Source organism: Podarcis bocagei (assembly GCF_964188305.1).
Source record: "Podarcis bocagei genome assembly, chromosome: 2".
In the NCBI taxonomy this organism is placed as follows: Eukaryota; Metazoa; Chordata; class Lepidosauria; order Squamata; family Lacertidae; genus Podarcis; species Podarcis bocagei.
In genome coordinates, this window is record NC_138126.1 from 16,387,202 (window position 1) to 16,407,590 (window position 20,389).

The 20,389-nt window shown below is 46.1% G+C and overlaps 2 protein-coding genes and 2 pseudogenes across 5 annotated transcripts in view; all 4 read left to right on the forward strand.

Annotated features, from left to right (window-relative positions):
* The window catches only part of LOC308579660 (uncharacterized protein), a 60,112-nt gene extending 52,642 nt beyond the window's left edge, over positions 1–7,470 (forward strand). Inside the window, exons 22-23 of the mRNA XM_081180592.1 lie at positions 6,152–6,309; positions 7,189–7,470. The gene's annotated coding sequence lies outside the window, so the exon portion shown is untranslated. The remainder of the gene's footprint in view (positions 1–6,151; positions 6,310–7,188) is intronic.
* The window catches only part of LOC308581229 (zinc finger protein RFP-like), a 69,568-nt pseudogene that overhangs the window by 21,798 nt on the left and 27,381 nt on the right, over positions 1–20,389 (forward strand). The window lies entirely within an intron of this gene.
* The window catches only part of LOC308580742 (E3 ubiquitin-protein ligase TRIM7-like), a 47,555-nt pseudogene that overhangs the window by 2,049 nt on the left and 25,117 nt on the right, over positions 1–20,389 (forward strand). Inside the window, exons 2-3 of the transcript XR_014013477.1 lie at positions 12,627–12,687; positions 13,223–13,318. The product of XR_014013477.1 is annotated as an E3 ubiquitin-protein ligase TRIM7-like (transcript). The remainder of the gene's footprint in view (positions 1–12,626; positions 12,688–13,222; positions 13,319–20,389) is intronic.
* On the forward strand, positions 887–19,502 carry LOC308581160 (E3 ubiquitin-protein ligase TRIM7-like). Of its 2 annotated transcripts, none has more exons than XM_081183674.1 (3): positions 887–1,344; positions 16,203–16,235; positions 18,518–19,502. In XM_081183674.1, the coding sequence occupies exons 1-3, from the start codon at positions 1,329–1,331 to the stop codon at positions 19,024–19,026; spliced, it is 558 nt and encodes a 185-aa protein (XP_081039800.1). In that variant the 5' UTR covers positions 887–1,328; the 3' UTR covers positions 19,027–19,502. The 2 variants fall into 2 exon arrangements, with proteins under 2 accessions (XP_081039800.1, XP_081039799.1); XM_081183673.1 differs by lacking the exon at positions 887–1,344 and adding an exon at positions 15,263–15,694.

Below are 20,389 nucleotides of genomic sequence, written 5' to 3' on the forward strand. Positions count from 1 at the left end.
TCCAGGATATTGGAAGCTTCCTGCAGAGGTAAGTGATGGGAAACCCCTGCCTTATTCTGATGCCGCAAAAGTTCCTGTTTAACAGGTGGGAAACCCGCTCTCCAGATCCTCCTTCTAGAGATAGCTTAGGACTCCATCCTCCGTTTCACAAGATCACAGACAAAAACAGGGACACATTTTCCTAGCTATTAGTCTCATCTACAATCATAGGAAGGAAGCCATTCCTTGTTCCCCTCTGTTACATATTTCTCCCCTTTCAATTATGGATTCATTTATTCTGCAACTGATACAAAAAGGGGGGACATTCCAAATGGGCTTGTAAATATCTTCACTTAACTTACCCTTAAATATCCAGTTTATTTCAAGCTCCTGCAGGTTCTTCCTCAGACATAAGAAGGTGAGAAATGGCCCACCTGGACCCGGCCAGTGGTCCATCTAGTCCAGCATCCTGTTTTCACAGGGACTAACCAGATGCCAGTGCAAAACCTGAGAGCTGGATCCGGGCCCCAGAGGACACTCCCCTCCTGTGGTTTCAGAGGCACCACTGCCTTTGACCCAGCCATGGTGAAGAGTAGCCTCTGAGAGCCTTGTCCTCCAGACAACTTCAAAAACTCATGAATTTTGAAAATCTTCCACCTTTAGACATCATTGCTTTAATTTCCAATGTTTGTCCCATTTTTCATTGTAACCACTGTGCTAAAATACATTTTAAAAGCATTTAAAATACATTCTATAGCATTCTTAATTTCCTTATATTTCAGAAATGCACATACCAGATCTATTTTGTTTTGCTCATTAATCACTTGAAATGCTTCACTAAAATGGGTGTAGTGCTAAAATCTCTGCGTAAGGACCCAGTATTGCTCACTTTTCTTCAGAAAACATGATTTGCATAGATCAGCTTCTTTACCTTCAATCTCATATTCATATATTTCCTTGTATATTTTGGAAGCAGGTGTCTTTTGGTTTTCCTTCAACTCATTAGGTGCTCTCTAAATCCACATGTCAACAATATGCTCATTCTTGTTGTAGGAAAAACTACTCCAAAGTCTTCATTATGCTTTCTAGATTCACACATCATCTAGATGTTCCCTTTTGCCATAGGAAAAACCCTGCTCCCAAATCTTCATCATGCCTTTATTATCAGGATGAGACACCTGCCTTGTCAGAAAGCTCCTTGCATTGGAAGGATGTTGGCTTGACTTTGTTCTTCTCCTCCCAGGTCTCAGGAGAAGGAGAACTTAGAGGATCCTCCGGTGGCTTTTCCTCCCGCCCTGAAGTGGACGATCTGGGACTTCAGAGATATAAATACCTTCCTGAAGGGTGTCATGAAGAAATTGAGAGGTAGTAAAGAATGGCTGAAAATATTTTGTGCTGGTGGACTTCCGGGTTGGCGCGATTTGGAAATGGCGGATTCCCTCCGAGCTGCGGAGGGAATCGGCTCAACCGAGGACGGGTCTTTGCCGCGCCGGCGACGCGGGGACCCTTAAAAACCGCAGGCACGGAAGCCTGCGGACTGAAGACTCGGCGGGTGCCTTAAGCGCCCCCCCGATCCACGAAGAGCCTTTTTAAAGGCTGCGGAGAGGATACGGAGGGTGGCGTGGCACTGAGAGTCGATCGCTACCTCGGTGGAGCGAAGCCGCGAGCCATGACCGGAGAGCGCTGACTTCCTTCCTTGAAATTTGGACTGAAAAGAATAACCCGTGAGTAAGACGGAATTGGATCTTAAAAACATTACCCTGAATTGGAGACGACCGGGGGGGGTGCTAAAAGGAAGTCCGCACCCCCCCCCTTGCAGACGATCTAAGCAACGACAAAGTGCTAAGCTGGAGAGCCTACCCTTGGAGGGGTGAGTTAAAAAGGACACTAACTTCCAAGATTTAGCTAAAAGAAATTTTGAGCTGGAGAGTGGAGACTGGGAAGCCTTCTTTTTGCTTTAAACAACCCCCCCCTCCCGGGCCCGGGAGCGTCCTGTCTCTGTGCCTGTGTAAGAGCTGCGGAGTTTGACAGCTGTCAAAGCTGTCAAACGGGCAGTTTAGAGTGGAAAAAATGTTATTTAAGATCCCTCTGGACTAAGATGAGTTGCAATTGAACCAAGATTGTTGGAAACAAAGTAATAAAAATAAGTTAAAGGATTGTTGGAGAAAAGACTAATAAGTAACCAGATTCCCCCTAGGGGGACTCTGTGAAACTACAATGGCTACAATGGCTGTAGATGGAAAGTTACTAGTGGAAATCGAAAGGATGTTTCAATTGGTGGGAATCCTACAAGAGCAGAGCTTGGCTATGAATAAACAACTTATGACCTTGACTTCTGGAACAGGCAGCTCTGCTGTATGTATTGAGGACTTGAATGAGAAAGAATCCACAGCTGAATGGGAAATGATATCTAAAGAGGTGGAAGAGACTAAACAAGAAAAAGAGAAAGTAAAGCTGGGAAGTAACAACCAAAAGCCGACATCTGTGGAATACAAGCAAGGAGACTTTTGGACTACATTTACCACAAGTCTGCGAAAGACGCAGAAGATGAAGGAGGAGGTCCCGGGAGTTTATGGAATACAGGAATTTAAAATAAAGAAATATGATTGGGGCCTCCATTCCGACTTTGACTCTGAAGATGCAGGATTTGTGGAAATTTTCCAGCAGTTGTTTTCAAATGTCCTTGTGGGAAGAGAATATGGGTTGATGGCGAAAGAACTTTTTCCAGACTTGATGACTGACATAAAGGACTACCAACAAGACTGGCGGAGAGGGACTGAAAGAGACTTGAAAGCCTCGGACGTGAGGAACCCAGGCTAAGAACTGCTATTCTGGATATGTATTGGGAAGGGACAAAAACCGGGGATGGGAGGGAGGGAAGAAGAGAATCTTAAAAACACTCAAGACCTTTAGGTTTAGTTAATATGACTTTTAATTAAGACAAAATGAGAAATCGATGGAAGAGAATTTGAGTCCAACTTAGGAAAAATCTATATTTCTTTATAAAAGAGGTAATAAGATGGTTAAGAGGAGAAATACCAATTTGCTGACACAATTTTGGGAATTGGGATGCACGAGGGGGGGTGGGGGGAAGTCAGGGAATAGGGTTAGGAAACTAGGATTTTCTGAATTTATACATGTTCTTGTCTTGTGTCTTTTTTGTGTGTGTTTTGTCTTTATAAAAGCGGAAAAACCAATAAAATTTTTTTTAAAAAAAGAAAATATTTTGTGCTGGATATTTAAAATTGTTCATGAAAGACTCCAGCTCATTAGCAGTGCCAGGAAAATAGAAGGCTTATTTATTTTCTTTCAGTATCTAGAAGCCACACTTTTTTATGTAGATGATGTAGTATGGTGAGTTTCAGATACAGTGGTACCTTGGGTTAAGAACTTGATTCGTTCCGGAGGTCTGTACTTAACCTGAAACTGTTCTTAACCTGAAGCACCACTTTAGCCAATGGGGCCTCCTGCTGCCGCTGCCCCTCCGTTGCATAATTTCTGTTTTCATCCTGAAGCAAAGTTCTTAACCCAAGGTAATATTTCTGGGTTAGCGGAGTCTGTAAACTGAAGCATATGTAACCCAAGGTACCATGTGTAGTTTTAACAGCAACTCCCATAATCTCCAGCCAGTGTGGCCAGTTGTTATGGATGATGGGACTTGTAGTCCACAACACCTGGCTACTATCTCATGAGCTCATATTGCTCATTCCAAGTTTGTTATCTGAATGATGGTGTGATGCTAAATCTCTGTTCCCTTTTCTCTCCCAGACACTGTGGAATATGGACTTCAGCTGCAGAAAGGTACATTTCCGGGTCAAACAGAGGCACAAATTCGGGAGAGATGGGATCTGCTTCTCTAAAGACCAGGCCACTGCAGCTCTTCCTTCCATGCCTTATTTCCCCTTATTTCCCAGAGGCATCTGTTCCGTGAGAGCAGCTTGCTGGGCTAGATGGGCTCTTGGCCTGATCCTGCAGACTCTTAGGAAACCCCCAGCCCAGGACGGCTGGCTTTTCTGTGCCGAATCTCACTAAGACACAGGGCTGGTGTGAAGCCAAAGGCTCCCGGCACATGAGGAGAAAATATTCCTTTGAGCCATACAAGACCCCCCCCCCCTTTTAGGAGAGCTTATGTAAGAGAAATGTGTAAGAGTGGGAAATGCATAAACACAAATAGCCCAGAAAATGGCTGCAACAACCTTTGGGGGCGAGAAGGTAAAAGGGTTCTGGTGTCAGTGGAGGGAGGTGGGGGCTGCCTGAGTGTGAACTCCAGGGGTCCGGCTTCCCTGCAAGATGGGGGTCTTCCCTCAGCTTTTGTGTTGGAGGGGAGACATAGCTTCTCTGCGTCAACATGATCGCAGACTAGAGAAACCTGAGTAAGTCCAAAAGAGCAGGGCAGAATTACTCCAGAGACCAGGGGGAAAGGCTCGATGGTGTTACGGAAATTACGGGTGGGCATACCTTAAAGTTGTTAAATGTTACAAATATGATGCATAAATGTATCCTTTCGACTTGACAGCTCAGGGAAGTTACCTAGCTTTAAAAATCATATAAAATCAACTCCTTTGCTAGTTTCCTTCATTCCACCCCCAATTTGCTTCAATGGCCAAGGACTTGGAAACCACTCAGTCCCCACCACAATCCCTCAAGCGGGAGGTCAGGTACTCACAGGAAGGTAGGGTAGGGTGAGGTATAACATAATACTAAATATTTAACTAAAACTTGAATGGTGGTTAGAAAGAGGGCAAATATGTAACTGAAGCTTGAATGGTGGTTACAAGGAGGCTGGGAGACCTGCTGCCAGATTCTCCTGGCATGTCAAGCATGGTCTGCCATGTGATGTGAGGTAAAATATTAAGATGTGAATAAGGAGTCCCTGCTTTGACTCCCTTCTGCCATGAACTGTAGGTAGTGGGGGTGGCCTTTGACAGGCCACTGTCTCTCAGCCTCAGTCCTCCCATTTGAAAAATGGGCATAGTAAGACTGACTTAACTTACAAGAAAGTTGCAAGGATTCTAGGTAGATAATGTGTGTTAAGTACAGTGGTACCTTGGGTTAAGAACTTAATTCGTGCTGGAGGTCCGTTCTTAACCTGAAACTGTTCTTAACCTGAGGTACCACTTTAGCTAATGGGGTCTCCCGCTGCCACCGGAGTTCGATTTCTGTTCTCACCCTGAAGCAAATTTATTAACCGGAGGTACTACTTCCCGGTTAGAGGACTCTGTAACCTCAAGTGTCTGCAACCCTAGGTACCACTGTACTTTGAACACGTGAAAGAACTGCAAATGTTTCAAGAATCATTGTTAAGAACTTGATGTACATCTCTATCTTCATCCCTGTTCATTTCAGAGGGGATGCTATTTCTGTCATGTGCTTAAAGAAAAGTCATCTTCCCAGTTGAGGTTGTTTCTCTTCTCTTTCCTCCTCTGCCCCCACAGAAAACATAACTTTGGATCCAGACACAGCAAATCCCTGTCTCATCCTGTCTGAGGATCGCAAGAGTGTGAGTTGGGGAGAAGTGCGTCAAGACCTGCCAGACAACCCTGAGAGATTTGACAGATATACCTATGTGCTGGGATGTGAGGGTTTCACAGCAGGCAGACATTTCTGGGAGGTCATTGTGGGAAGAGAGGAGAGGTGGGGGGTGGGGGTGGCCAGAAAGTCTGTGAAGAGGAAGGGAGGTTTCTCTTTCTGTCCTACAGAAGGGATCTGGGGTTTGAGGAAGTGGGGCGGTGGGTACACCCCACTTGAGGCCCCTGTTCCAAGTGAGCAGCCCAAGAGGATCCGAGTGACCCTGAACTGTGAGGGGGGACGGGTGTCCTTTTACGATGCTGATACAGCAGTCCTCCTCTACACATTCCCAGCAGCCTCCTTCTCAGGAGAGACCCTCCAGCCCTTCTTTTACATAAGCAGGAAAGCGAAGCTGAGACTCTCTTGACTGAAGGTGCAAAGAAACAAGCGCGTATTCGTTTCAGTCTCCTCTTTAGGACTGAGCTGACAAGCACTTGAGAAACCATATCTGCAGAACTGCGATTGGCCATCCCTTGTGTCAATCATGATGCAGCTCTCTCTTCCTGGGCCAGCTTCGTAAATGACATTGATTAATTGGGTCCCCTGTCAGTCCCCAAATTTGACTCTCTCCCTTGGGAATCAGCTATTTCTGTCTGTGCAGGAGGTGCAAAGGGGGAAAGAAGCAAGAAAATAATTTAGCAAATAACAGCAACATTCCTGTTTCAATGTAGTTCTCTCTCCTACCTCCAACTCAAGATTTCTAGAGATAATACTCAGGGTGCAGACAGACAAGCATATCTTCACTGCCACTATGACATACAGGCAGTGGCGTAGTGTGGGGGGTGCCAGGGGTGCTGGCCGCACCGGGCGCAACATCTGGGGGGGCGCGAGTCCAGAGGGAAGGGACAAGCAATCGAGGCTTGTTTGGGGTGGGGGGGTCGTCATCTCCGTTTGGCCGGCCCCCCTCGAGGAAGCGGGAACCTCTCCAAGGCGCAGCGCGACGTCGGTGGAGGGAAAAGAGCTGCGCAGCAGCAGCAGCAAAGCCGGGAGGAGGAGGAGGTGGAGGCGCCGCCTGCCGCAGGATCCGATCCGAGCCTGCTAATCGCTTGCTGGGAATTGAGCGGCTCAAAGAGGCAAAGGAAGAGGTGGAGCCGCTGGCCCGGCCGGGAGGAAGCTGGACAGAGCAGCGCGCCTGGGCACGGCGAGTTTGGGTAGGTGTGCCCTGGCTGGCTACCCACCTCCTGGGCTCAGTGCCTCCATGACCCCTCCAGCAGCGATGGGAGAGATGGGGGGGGGGGTCTGGAGCAGCCCCGGCTGGCCTGCTCCTGCTTCTCCCCCGCCTCCTTCCCGTTGCCGGCGCCTTGATCTCATCCGGATCAGGGACGAAACACGCCCATCCTTCGCTACTCCTTGTCGGGTCACTGCTTCATTTCTCCAGGGAAAGAGAGAGGAGAGGAGAGGTGCCGGGGATTGCCAAGCGTGCGTGATGCAAAGGGCCTGCCCACGCGCAGGCTGAGCTCCGCGTGGCGGGTGGAGGGAGGCGCTCTGCACATGCTTAGGAGGCGCTCGCCAGTGGCGTAGCGTGGGGGGTGCAGGGGGGCCGGCTGCACCGGGCGCAACATCTGGGGGTTAGGGTTAGGGGGTGCAAATTACTTGCCTTGCCCCGGGTGCTGACAACCCACGCTACACCACTGCATACAGGTATTCAGTCTCCTCTTCAGGACTGAGATGACACGGACTTGAGAAACCATATTTGCAGAACTGTGATTGGCCATCCCTTATGTCAATCATGATGCAACTCTCTGTTCCTGGGCCAGCTTTTTAAATGACACTGATTGATTGGGTCCTCTGTCAAACTTAGGAAAAAACTAACCCTACACACATTCCTGTTTCAATGTAGTTCTCTCTCCAACCCCCAACTCTGACTTAAGATTTCTAGAGACAATACCATCATCTTTTCTGAATAAAATCAGAATTATGCAAGGGCATCACTTAAAACCTTCCTCAGCCTCAATCCTGCTCTCAGATTCCCTTTCCTCCCCCACGACATCCACTGGCCATGGAGAAGGAAGTTCAAAAATCCCCCCCCCTTTTTTTTTAAAAATACTACTCAGGGAAGCTTTTGTGGCAGTGCAGCAAAATCTCCATATCCATAGAGGCCTGTTTGCTAGTTGGGTACAGCCAACCCAAAACTCATGTGCAACTTACTTGCATTATCACACCCTGGAGCCCTTCATCAGAAAATAAGTTAATAAATAGAAAGAGGGCGAGAGACTGGGGGAAACTGTTCAAAGGGACTGTGTGAGATCTCACAATAGTCTCCACACCGCAGAAAGCAATTGGGGGGCCACCAGGGGGCGCATTGGAAGATGGCTGACAATAACATCTCTCCGACCCACACGAGGTAATTAAGAGGCTGATATGGGAGTATGCAGCCTCCCTTACCCCCCCAAGGGGATGGGGGGGACTGCCTTGCCAGCTGTGTCCATAATGCACCCCCGGATTCGAAAGAAGGGGGTGAGGGCACTTGGCACAAAGCCCTCGGGTAGGGTCGCTCTCCCAGACACCATCTCTGATCGCGCACTGGTTTGCATTACTTCGAAATATATAATTGGATAAAGAAGCAAATGCACATACTTCAAGTGAAGATCGGGAGTAAAGACTGCTGATTAATGGGATCTCTGTGTGCGGAGCAACAGGTGGACAATAAATCAAGTGAAGACCCATCATTAAAAGACTAGTATGTTGGACTGAAACGAAAAGGGGGGGGGAGGAAAAAACTTTTCTTTTTTTGTCTTATGTGAGTACCCAATTATCCTCCCTCCCAGAGAGAAAGATCGTTGCTAACTACTAATCACAAGCTGGAGATTAAAAACGGTGTGGAAATGAATTATTGATCAAAGTGAGGACTGGTGGGAATATCGGGAATGGAAGGAAAGCTTTGTGACGCAGTTTCAAAATGGAGATTCGTCAAGACGGCCTGCCCACAGGAGGACGGGGGGAGGAGGACCGTGGTCATTGGAATGTGAATCGGAATGTGAATTTGACCCGACAGAGCCCCCTGAGATACAGATTCGCAGGCCGGTGGAAATCAACGGACAGACTGTAGGAATGTTTTTTATGGAGGGTGGAAATGGTGGCTGTCCTCTATGTGATATGGCTCTTGGAGAGTGTAAAATCCACACAGAATATGTTTGTTTCCAACCCGCTTGTGAAGATTATCAGAGATCACAAAGAAAGGAATATATGATTACAACAAGAAGATGAGGAAAATAATAAAGAGACTATCTGGACAGAATTGGACAGAACTGTGAAATTAAAGCCGTAGCAAGAATGATGTTTGGATCCCTTTCGGAGCGCGAAGTATGGGTACCCCTATTAAAATTTTAAATATTTGGCTGTATAATTTGGAACTAATGTGATTTGGAATTAATGTGATTTGCTTCGCCTGTTAATAAAAATTATTTATTAAAAAAAAAGAAAGCAATTGGGGGGGTGGCTTTGGCAGTGGGAGAAAGAGTTTCTAAGTCCACCTTGCTTAACAGCCTCTAGAAAGGTTGCGTAAAGCCCTCAATATCTGGCTTCAAAGAAGTAGGGATGGTTCCTTGTGGGCCATTTTTTTGGGGGGGTCTTCCTGACTTATGCAACATTGCCTTTGCATGCTGACCCCAGGAGTGTAGCCCCCGTGTAGGTTTCTGGCGTTGATGTAACAAAATCCCTCTCACAGTGAAGAGCCTCTGTCAGGAGTTCTGAGGAGAGAACAGTGACAATCTAGAGGATTTCGGGGGGATTGGTAAATTCCCATGTATACAATTATTTTCTCCAAGGTGTTTTGCAGTGAACAGTTAGATACTTATCTGTACTTGTGGAGATCCCCTCTTCTTATCCTTTTGTATAGCGGGCCTGAAATAATTTGGGGATATGTTTCCTGTGCTAACATGTTTGATTCTATTAAAGATTGTACTTCTTGTTGCTCCTGTGTTCTTTCAAACTCAATAGTATAATATCCATTCCTCGTGACACTTCCTCCAGGGGTTTTAGGAGGGTGATATTCTCTTTTATCCTCAGAGAAACCCTGTGAGGTAAGAGAGGCTGAGCTGAGAGACTTAGAAAAAGGAGACACATTAAAGTTCATGGTCAAATATGTTTGAACCTGGGCCTTGTTATCCCAAGTCCTACACACTCCACACTCAAAAGTGTGAAATCTTAAGCGTAAGATTCCCTTCAGAGATGTGCTTGAAAGCCCTCCTTGCAAAGCTCCTCTCTATGTTGTAGCTCCTCTTCAGACCTTCCTGTGTTGACTGAATGTCTGCAGGAGGAGTCAATCCAGTTTGAGTGAGGGGCAGATTTCAGGGGCTTCCCTGCATAAGCTCGTATTTCGCACCTGGGTCCATTTCTGCATTCGGATTAGAAATGAAAGCCAATCCCCCATGTCTGAAGTTTGCCCATCCTTTTATTTGGGGGAATCCCACCACCAGGAGAGAAGTGAGTCTCAGCTGTATCTGCCAGGTCAGTGAGAGAGCAGGTATCCTATTGACACCCTACTTTTTAACACACAGACAGTTGTGGGGAAATGGAGGGGGGGTGAAAAGAATGCCAGTTACAATAGTTCCTTGCCCCATTTTCAACAGAAGCAGCCAGTGCCAAACAGATGGGGCCTACATCTAAAAAATGCTCAACAACTGTGTCCTCCCCTTAAAAAAGCTTGGTTCTCTCCCCCCTTCCAATGACAATGGGTAGATCATTGCCAATTGTTTTATACTGGGAATAGATCGCAATAGTCTCTTGGGAGTTGGACATGCCTGGCCTAGAGAAAGGAGTTCCTCACACAGGCCACTGACTTACACACTCTCTTAAAGGCCATGAAACAAAGGAGGGTTTGAGACCAAAAGCCCTTTCCTGTTGTTCACCTCCACAGCTTCAGCTTATTCAGAGGTAGACTGCCTCTGCGCCAGGAGGTTTCATTGAGCAGGATGCTAAATTCCTGTTGAAATTAGGCTTTTCCAGCACCTTTTCCCCTCTGCAGAGTTGAGAGGCACCCATGAGAATGGTCCACCCTCAGATGTTGATGGATCCAAGTGGCTCTGGAGGATTTCCTGGCTGATCTGACTGGCACTTCTGTTGAAGCCCTGGTCAATCTGGTCAAACATCCAGTTGAAGCCCTGGTCTAACATCTGGTCTAACATCCAGATAGCTCAGGATATACGTAATAATAATAATATTTATTATTTATATCCTTCACAATCCCTCTCTCACTTTGTGCAGCCCATTTGGCCTTGTGGTATACTCTCAAACTGCACATTACAGTTATCATCATAATCCTCATTAATATATGCTTAATGAATACAACACAAACGTTAGTGTTTCTGTTGGGATAAACTGTTGCTCATGCTGCTTTTTTGGTTTCCTCCCAGAACATCCACCCCAAAAAGTTTTCAGAACTGTCCCCTCAGCCTTTTATTCAGTTACAGACCCTTCTGCAAAATGTCAACACACAGACAGCAGGAATCATAATCCACAAGGATCCAGATTATGAAACTGAAAACAGATTTGGGTGGATTTGCAATAGCCTCAATTGTTTTGCCTTCATTTTTACACTTGAACATAGACCCAAATTAAGAAGGGGACCCTCACTTCAGCATGGATCAAATGAAACGTCGGAGAAAAATGTTCAGCGCATCAACACTGAAATTTTTTTAAAAGTGTGGTTTTAAAATAATTTTATGAGGAATGTGTCAACCACCAAACAAGAATAATTCAGCAGTATATAAAGATAAAAAGTATCACAAGTGAAAAGAGTGAGAACTCTTCCCACACACCAAAAAATAAATATAAAAGGTTCCATGGTTAATGTTAATTTTTCTGAGAGGATGTACAGACTGGAGATGGGATCAGTGGATGGGGGGGAAATGGAAGAAGCTGGACCTGAAGAGCAGCTTAAAAATTCACCTGGGCTGCAGGAAGATTCATTAGTTTATAGGGGAGGATGGAGAGGAAACAGGGAGGTTGTTTGAGATTACACCAGCCCATCCCATTTGAAGCCTGAAGTTGGAAACCAGAAAGGGCAGCCAGGCCATTATTTTGTGATGGTTAATACTTTAGTTCCTGAGTCCAGGTTACAGGCTCACCCTATTCATATACAAATATGCCCTTAAAACAGGATTTGCAAGCAATACTCAATGGTAAGGCTTTCCCCATTTTCCTCCCTTACTTCAGAGGAATATTTGGGGTCATTGGGGGAGTCAGGTGGTGTGACTGGCAAATATCTGGATACCATTTAGCTGAGTCCAGAGGTTATTGCACATTATCAGACGCGACGATTCTGTCAGTCCGACTCACTAAAACCTGGCACCGGGATGGAGGGCTGGGCTGCTTCTCCTCTGTATGTGGGGGCTGCTAACTAGAAAGAAGATGTCAATGGAGCAAGGCGGGGGCGGGGCGGGGCAATTCCTTCATCAGCTTGCAAAGTAGTCTGAGGCTGACATGCTGATAGTTAAACGACAACAACAACAAACTCCACCAGCTCTCGCAGGGAAATGGTTCCTTAAAAGAGCACCCACCAAGAATGAGCATTCCATTTAAAATAAAACATTTAAAATAAAATATATATATTTCCACCATATCAAAGCGGCTCGGAGCTCCACCCAACTCCCAAGGCAGCCGAGATCCTGAGTGATCGCAGCTGAATTTCCTGGAAAGGAAACACGCCCATTTGCAGACGGGAAAGAGAGAAAACGAAACCAGCTCTCTCTTCCTGTCGAGGCAGCAGCCATGGCTGCTTTTGAGGGTCCCGTCCGAGATCTCCGCGACGAAGCCACTTGCTCCATTTGCCTGGATTATTTCAGGGATCCAGTGATCATTCATGAGTGCGGGCACAACTTCTGCCGATCCTGCCTGATCCAGTGTTGGGAGAAATCCGAGGGAGAGGCTTCCTGCCCTCAGTGCAGGGAAAATGTTGAGCAAAGCAGCATCAGGAAAAACCAGCAGCTGGCAAATGTTGTGGAAATAGCCAAGAAATTCAGTCATCTGGGCGGGAAAAAGGAGGCAGAAGGAAAGGGGAAGATCTGTGAGAAGCACCAGGAGCCCCTGAAGCTCTTCTGCAAGGAGGATGAAGCCCCCATCTGTGTCGTGTGTGACAGATCCAAGGAGCACAAAAGCCACGAGGTGCTTCCTCTGGAGGAGGCGTCCCAGGAGTACAAGGTGAGAAAAGGCAGTGGGTCTTTCTTGGGGGTGGAATAGCTGCAGACAAAAGGGGCTTGTAATAATAATAATAATAATAATAATAATAATAATAATAATAATAATAATAATAATAATAATAATAATGTATTCTCTCCACTGCAGCCCAAAAGGAATCTTGAGCAGCCTGATAAAATAAACCTCTGCAACTTTATACAATATACATTTCTTTTTCTTTTTACGGAATTAAAGTGCACCAGTGTCCCCCTGAATGCAGGCTGCAGTAACTCCCCTGGGAGGAAAAAATAAAAATCTAGGGTTAATTTAATAAAAAGGAGGGGGGAGATGTTGGAGGTGTGTTCAGTGTGGGGGACAAATAGCAAAACCCCCATGTTTCTCAGCTCTGATATAGGGTAGCCCCATTTCTGTCTCCTGTGAGATGAAAAGGGGGAACCTCTGCAAAAGACCCAGGGATGTGGGGCAGGGAGCAAACATAGGATTCAGCTTGCCTGTTAATGTGTAGTGCAGCCCAACTTGGACTTTGTTTTCTTTTCAGGATCAGCTCAGCAGCTGCCTAGACAATGTGAGGAAGGAGAGAGAGAAAATTCTAGTATTTAAAGCAGACGCAGAAAATGAAAGCCAATACCTGCTTGTAAGTATCATTTTTACTACTTTAAGATGAAAAATGCTATACAGTGGTTACATACGCTTCAGGTTACATACGCTACATACATAGCCGTTACATCCGCTAACCCAGAAATAGTACCTTGGGTTAAGAACTTTGCTTCCGGATGAGAACAGAAATCGCGTTCTGGCGGTGCGGCGGCAGCAGGAGGCCCCATTAGATAAAGTGGTGATTCAGGTTAAGAACAGTTTCAGGTTAAGAACCGACCTCCGGAACGAATGAAGTACTTTTTCTTTTTCTGTTTTTTATGGTGCAGATACAAACAGGTGCAGAGAGGGAAAAGATGGTGGCTGAGTTCAGGCGACTGCACCAGTTTCTGGAAGAACAGGAGAAGCTTCTTCTGGCCCAGATGGCAGAAGTGGAGAAGGAGATTGCAAAGAAAAGGGAGGAGCACCTGGCCAGACTCTCCAGGGAACTCTCCTCTCTTGACAGCCTCATCCGGGAGATGGAGGAGAAGCTTCAGGAACCAGCGAGTGAACTCCTGCAGGTGAGGCCTCATCCTGATGCGAGAGGGTGGAGGGTGCTGCTTCAAATTACAGGCATTTCTTGGTCCTCCACGCTCCCTCAGGCGTCATTCCTGGGGTTGCAGAAGGGGCCCTGCTAGATCAAACCACAGGCCCCTTCATTCTAGCATCGTGTTCTCTCATTGGCCAACCAGAGGTCTCTGAGAAGCCTAAAAAACAGTAGCGCTCTCCAATCCTGTGATTCCCAGAAGCTGGCACGCAGCTGCTTAGTATTTATAACTGACTGCAGAAATGGTTCCACTGACATCTTTCTTTCTTTCCCTCCAGGATATTGGAAGCTTCTTGCAGAGGTAAGTGATGGAAAAACCCCTGCCTTATTCTGATGCTATTGGTCTCATCAAGAATCATAGCAAGGAAGCCATTCCTCCTTCCCCTCCATTACATACGTCTCCCTTTTCCCTGATGGATTCATTTCCTCTGCAATAGATACAGAAAAGGGAGACATTCCAAAGGGGCTTCACTATAACTTATCCAGTGTATTTCTGGCTTCTGCAGGTTCTTCCTCAGACATAAGAAGGTGAGAAAGGGCCCTGCTGGATCCAGCCAGTGGCCCATCTAATCCACCATCCTCTTTTCACAGTGCTTAACCAGAAGCCTGTGGGAAACCCCTGATCAGGATCCGAGCCCCAGAGGACACTCCCCTCCTGAGGTTCAGAGGCACCACTGCCTTTGACTCAGCCATCATGAAGAGTAGGCGCTGAGAGCCTTGTCCCCAAAACAACTTCATATTTTGAAAATCTTCCATGCTGAGAAAATACAGCTTTAATTTCTAATAGTTCTCTCTGCTTTTGAATTATGGTGCTGGAGGAGACTCTTGAGAGTCCCGTGGACTGCAAGAAGATCAAACCTATCCATTCTGAAGGAAATCAGCCCTGAGTGCTCACTGGAAGGACAGATCCTGAAGCTGAGGCTCCAAGACTTTGGCCACCTCATGAGAAGAGAAGACTCCCTGGAAAAGACCCTGATGTTGGGAAAGATGGAGGGCACAAGGAGAAGGGGACGACAGAGGACGAGATGGTTGGATAGTGTTCTCGAAGCTACCAGCATGAGTTTGACCAAACTGCGGGAGGCAGTGGAAGACAGGAGTGCCTGGCGTGCTCTGGTCCATGGGGTCACGAAGAGTCGGACACGACTAAACGACTAAACAACTACAACTTTAAATGTAACCACTGGGCTACAAAATATTAATAATTTTAATCATTTGGAACGTTTCGCTAAAATTGGTGTAGTCCTAAAATCTCTGCAAAAGGACCCATTATTGTTCACTTTTCTTCAAAAAAAGGATATGCATATATCAGCTTCTTTACCTTCAATCTCATCTTCATATATTTCCTGCCATGTACTATGGAAGCAGGTGTGTCTCGGTTTTTTTCCCAGCTTGTTAGGTGGTCTCTAGATCCACACGTCATCCAGATGCTCCCTTTTGCCATAGAACTCTGCTCTCAATTCTTCATGATAGATCCATTATGCCTTCATCATCAGGATGAGCCTTGTCAGAAAGCTCCTTGCGTTGGAAGGGTGGTGGCTTGACTTTGTTCTTCTCCTCCCAGGTCTCAGGAGAAGGAGAACTTAGAGGATCCTCCTGTGGCTTTTCCTCCTGCTCTGAAGTGGAGGATCTGGGACGTCTGTGATATTAATCCCTTCCTGAAGGGTGTTACGAAGAAATTCAAAGGTAGTAAAGAAGAGCTGAAAATATTTTATGCTGGATATTTGAAGTTGTTCATGAAAGGCTCCAAGTCATTAGCAGTGCCAGGAAAATGACAGGGGTGACCTGGGGTGATTATGCACAATCCCCAGGAATGTAAGCCTCCCTCAAGTGGTGAGTGTCTTTAAAAAGTTGTACTTGACCTCTGCACATCTCTCAGCCAGGCTTTGGGTGCTTTCACGCATCTCACTTTTGGGGCATCTCCTCTGTTCCTTTGGCCCTGAGATTGATGTAAGGGGTACAGGATTGAGGGGGGCTGTCCAGGAGCCAGCCAGGAGCAGAGGGGACTGGGGTTGAGGCCTCCCATCCTGGAACAGGGGTGTCTGGACCTTGTTGTTGATGGGGAGATCTTCTGGGGGTCTTGCTCCTCCCAAGATTTGGGCAGGCCTGAACCTTGACATCACCCATGCCCTGGTTATGCAGGGATAGCCAGTATGGAGAGCTTCAGATAGTTTTAACTTCAACTCCCATAATCTCCAGCCGGCGTGGCCAGTGGTTAGGGATGAAGGGACTTGTAGTCCAGAACACCTGGCTACTATGTCATGAGCTCATATTGTTCATTCCAGGTTTGTTGTCTGAATGATGGTGTGATGCTAAATCTCTGTTCCTTTTTCTCTCCCAGACACTGTGGAATATGGACTTCAGCTGCGAAAAGGTACATTTCCGGGTCAAGAGGCACAAATTCGGGAGAGATGGGATCTGCTTCTCAACAGACCAGGCCACTGCAGCTCTTCCTTCCATGCCTTATTTCCCCTTATTTCCCAGAGGCCTCTCTTCCATGAGAGCAGCATGCTTGCTAGATGGGCTCTTGGCCTGATCCTGCGGACTCTTAGGAAGCCCCCAGCCCAGGATGGCTGGCTTTTCTGTGCCAAATCTCAATAAGACACAGGGGTGGTGTGAAGCCAAAGGCTCCCGGCACATGAGGGGGAACACAAATAGCTCAGAAAATGGCTGCAACAACCTTTGGGGGACGAGAAGGTGAATGGGTTCTGGTGTCAGTGGAGGGAGCTGGGGGCTGCCTGAGTGTGGACTCCAGTGGTTCAGCGTCCCTGCAAGATGGGAGTCTTGTGTTGGAGGAGAGATATGACTTCTCTGCTTCAACATGATGGCAGACCAGAGAAACTTGAGTAAACTTAAAAGAGCAGGGCAGAATTGCACCACAGACCAGGGGAAAAGGCGCAGTGGGAAGACAGAAGTCCAGTCCGGCGTAATCCTGGACACCACAAAAAGGGAAATAATAAGAGCTGGGAAAGGGGCAGCAGATGGCAGCATAAAGGAAACTCTTACTTGGCATATTTTTCTTGGGATTGCAATTATAAATGCATTAACACAATATATAGGAAAAGAAAGTAATTCATATCAACGATGTAATAGTTGTCAATTTAAAAGATAGAACTACAGTCATACCTCAGTTTACAGCCGCTTCAGGTTGCATTTTTCCTGGTTGCGGACCGCCGAAACCCGGAAGTACCGGAATGGGTTACTTCCGGGTTTTGGCGGTCACGCATCCGCAGAAGCACTAAATCACGCTTTGCACATGCACAGAAGTGCCAAATCGCAACCTGTGCACACGCAGACGCGGGTCGCGAACGCTGTGAGTTGCGAATGTGCATCCTGCATGGATCACGTTCGCAACCCGAGCGTCGACTGTATCCATTTTCTGCTTGACTCTAACCAAACCACAAGAGATAATCAAGTTTGTCCTTGGATGGCTGTTCATAGTTTGCCTGGGGGAAACAGACCATAGGCCCACACTGCAGAACGTGGAACAGAGTTCCTCAGAAGGTGGTGGACGCTCCTTCCTTGGAGGTTTTTAAGCAGAGGTTAGGTGGCCCCCTGTCATGGATGCTTTAGTTGGGATCCCTGCATTGCACGGGGTTGGACTAGATGACCCTTGGGTCCCTTCCTGTTAAAACTTTGAAGCTGGTGAACCTTTGAAGTGCTTTCGCCTGTTGCACAGCTTAGCAGAGTATAGCAGAGTACTGCAGCGATTGTTGAGCAACTCTTGAAATTGCCCAGTCAGGACGACTATCAGGAACAAAAACTGATCACTTGTGAATTGATTCTTGTTGTTTTATTATTTACAGCAGCAAACATACAAGTCTATCTACAAGTTACGACTTCTTCACTCTCAGCAACTCCTCAGCACTAACCACACCACACTAACACTCGCTCAGACCAGTGTTATAGGTCATGCCTATATAAGGGACCTCAGCCAATCACTGGGTTGTTGCTGTGTCTCCTTACTGCTAGGCAGATTCCTTTCACGCTCTGTCTTCCCACGCTGTGGAGATTGTAATTACTAACTTGCAAAGCTGCATGCAAACCATGGATTCCAACACTTCCAACTCTATGATTCTGTGATGTCAAGAATCCCAAGAAGGACATGTCACACAGGGGGGTCAGGGAAGGCTAACCACTTTCTAGCTTTTTATAAACTACCTGGAAGGATGGGCTATAACATTACATTAAATATGTAACTGAAATTGGAATGGTGGTTACAAAGAGGGTGAAAACACCTACCAGATTTACCTGGCATGTCAAGCATGGTCTGTCATGTGATGTGAGGTAGAATATTAAGATGCGAATTAGGGAGTCCTTGCTATGACGCCCTTCTACCATGAACTCTATGGGGTGGGGGTGGTCTTTGACAAGCCAGTGTCTTTCAGCCTCAATCCTCCCATCTGAAAAATGGGCATGGTAAGATTGACTTAACTTACAGGGAAGTTGCAAGGGTTCTATGTGGATCATTTGTGATAAGTGCTTTGAACCCTTGAAAGAACTGAAAATGTTTCAAGAACTTGGTAAACATCCCTGTCTCAAATGCAGAGCCATGGAGTCCCTGTTCATTTTTGAGGGAATTACATTTCTGTCTAAGGAAAAGTCAGCTTCCCAGTTGACGTCGTTTCTCTTCTCTTTCCTCCTCTGCCCCCACAGAAAACGTAACTTTGGATCCAGACACAGCACATCCCCGCCTCATCCTGTCTGTGGATCGAAAGAGTGTGAGACGGGGAGAAGTGCGTCAAGACCTGCCAGACAACCCTGAGAGATTTGACACATATGGCTATGTGCTGGGATGTGAGGGTTTCACAGCAGGCAGACATTTCTGGGAGGTCACTGTGGGAAGAGAGGAGGGGTGGGGGGTGGGGGTTGCTAGAAAGTCTGTGAAGAGGAAGGGCCTTTTCTCTTTCTGTCCTACGGAAGGGATCTGGGGTTTGGGGAAGTGGGACAAATTGAACTTGTTCTGCTCCCCCCATGAGGACTTTGTTCCAAGTGAGGAGCCCAAGAGGATCCGAGTGGCCCTGAACTGTGAAGGGGGACAGGTGTGTTTTTACGATGCTGATACAGCAGACCTTCTCCGGTCATACTCAGCAGCCTCCTTCTCGGGAGAGACACTCCAGCCCTTCTTTTCGGTGAACAAGAAAGAGAACCTGAGAATCTCTTGACTGAGGCTGCAGAGAGACAAGTGCATATTCATGGCCATTATTACCTGTTCAGTCTCATCTCCAGGACTGAGCTGACAGGCACTTCAGGAGAAAGCATATTTCTTGTTATGACTGAAAACCCTAAAGAAAGTCTGAAAAGAGTGCTGGAATTGATTAAAGAATTTGGAGAAGTGGCAGGCTTTAAGGTGAATATAACAAAAACAAAAATGCTTGTTAAAAATGTAACCGCAGAAGAAAAGGACGACTTAGAAAAAATATTGGGCCTGAAAGTCTCCTCAAAAGCAAAATACTTTGGTATTTGGATCACCCCCAAGAACATAAACTTATTTTAGGATAATTACACCAAAACTTGGTTAGAGATTAGAAATTTTTTTGTAACCTGGAGTAAACTAAAATTAACATTTCTGGATAGGATTTCCATTATAAAGATGAATGTGCTTCCAAAATTAATCTTTTTATTTCAAATGATTCCAATACTGGGCGAAGCAGGTTGTCTCAATATATGGCAAAGAGAAATTCCCAAATTCCCGTGGGAAGGGAAGAAACCTAGGATTAAACACCTGATCTTAATAGACATAAAGGAGAGAGGAGGCTTTTCCCTACCTGACCTAAAACTTTACTACGAGGCAGCCTGTTTCACCTGGCTAGAAGATTAGTGCATGTTGCAGGATCCAGACCTCCTGGACCTAGAAGGTTTTGACAACGGGGATGGCACGCCTACCTAATATATGGAAAAGCAAAAATTCATAAAAAATTTACCAACCATATAATAAGAAAGTCACTCTTTGCTGTATGGGAAAAATATAAAGATCTGATGGAGCCTAAAGTCCTGTGGTGGACTTCTCCAGTAGAAGCCATAGCAGTAAAATGGAAAAGTAGTCAGGAAAGCTGGCCAACATATAAAATACTTCTAAAAATGAAGATAACCAAATAAAATTAAAAAACTTTGAGGAAATAAGAGAACACATTTCAGACTGGTTCCAATACCATCAGTTATTTGAAAAATTTAAATCTGACAAACAAAAGGGGTTCTTAACAGAAACTTCCCGGTTCGAATCTGATCTTGTAAATTCTAAAAGAAAAACGCTTTCCAAAACTTACCGACTCCTCCTTGACTGGACAGTCGAGGAGGAGGTAACAGTGCCAATGGTGAGGTGGTCCCAGGATTTTGGCTATTCAATAACCATGGCCCAATGGGAAAATTTATGGAAGATCAATTGGAAATTCATAAATTGTTACACAATTAGAGAGAACTTTCAAAAAATGCAACATCGATGGTATCCAACACCATGGAAACTTTCAAAAATGCATAAAAATGTTTCAGGTACCGTATTTTTCGCTGTATAACACGCACCCGACCATA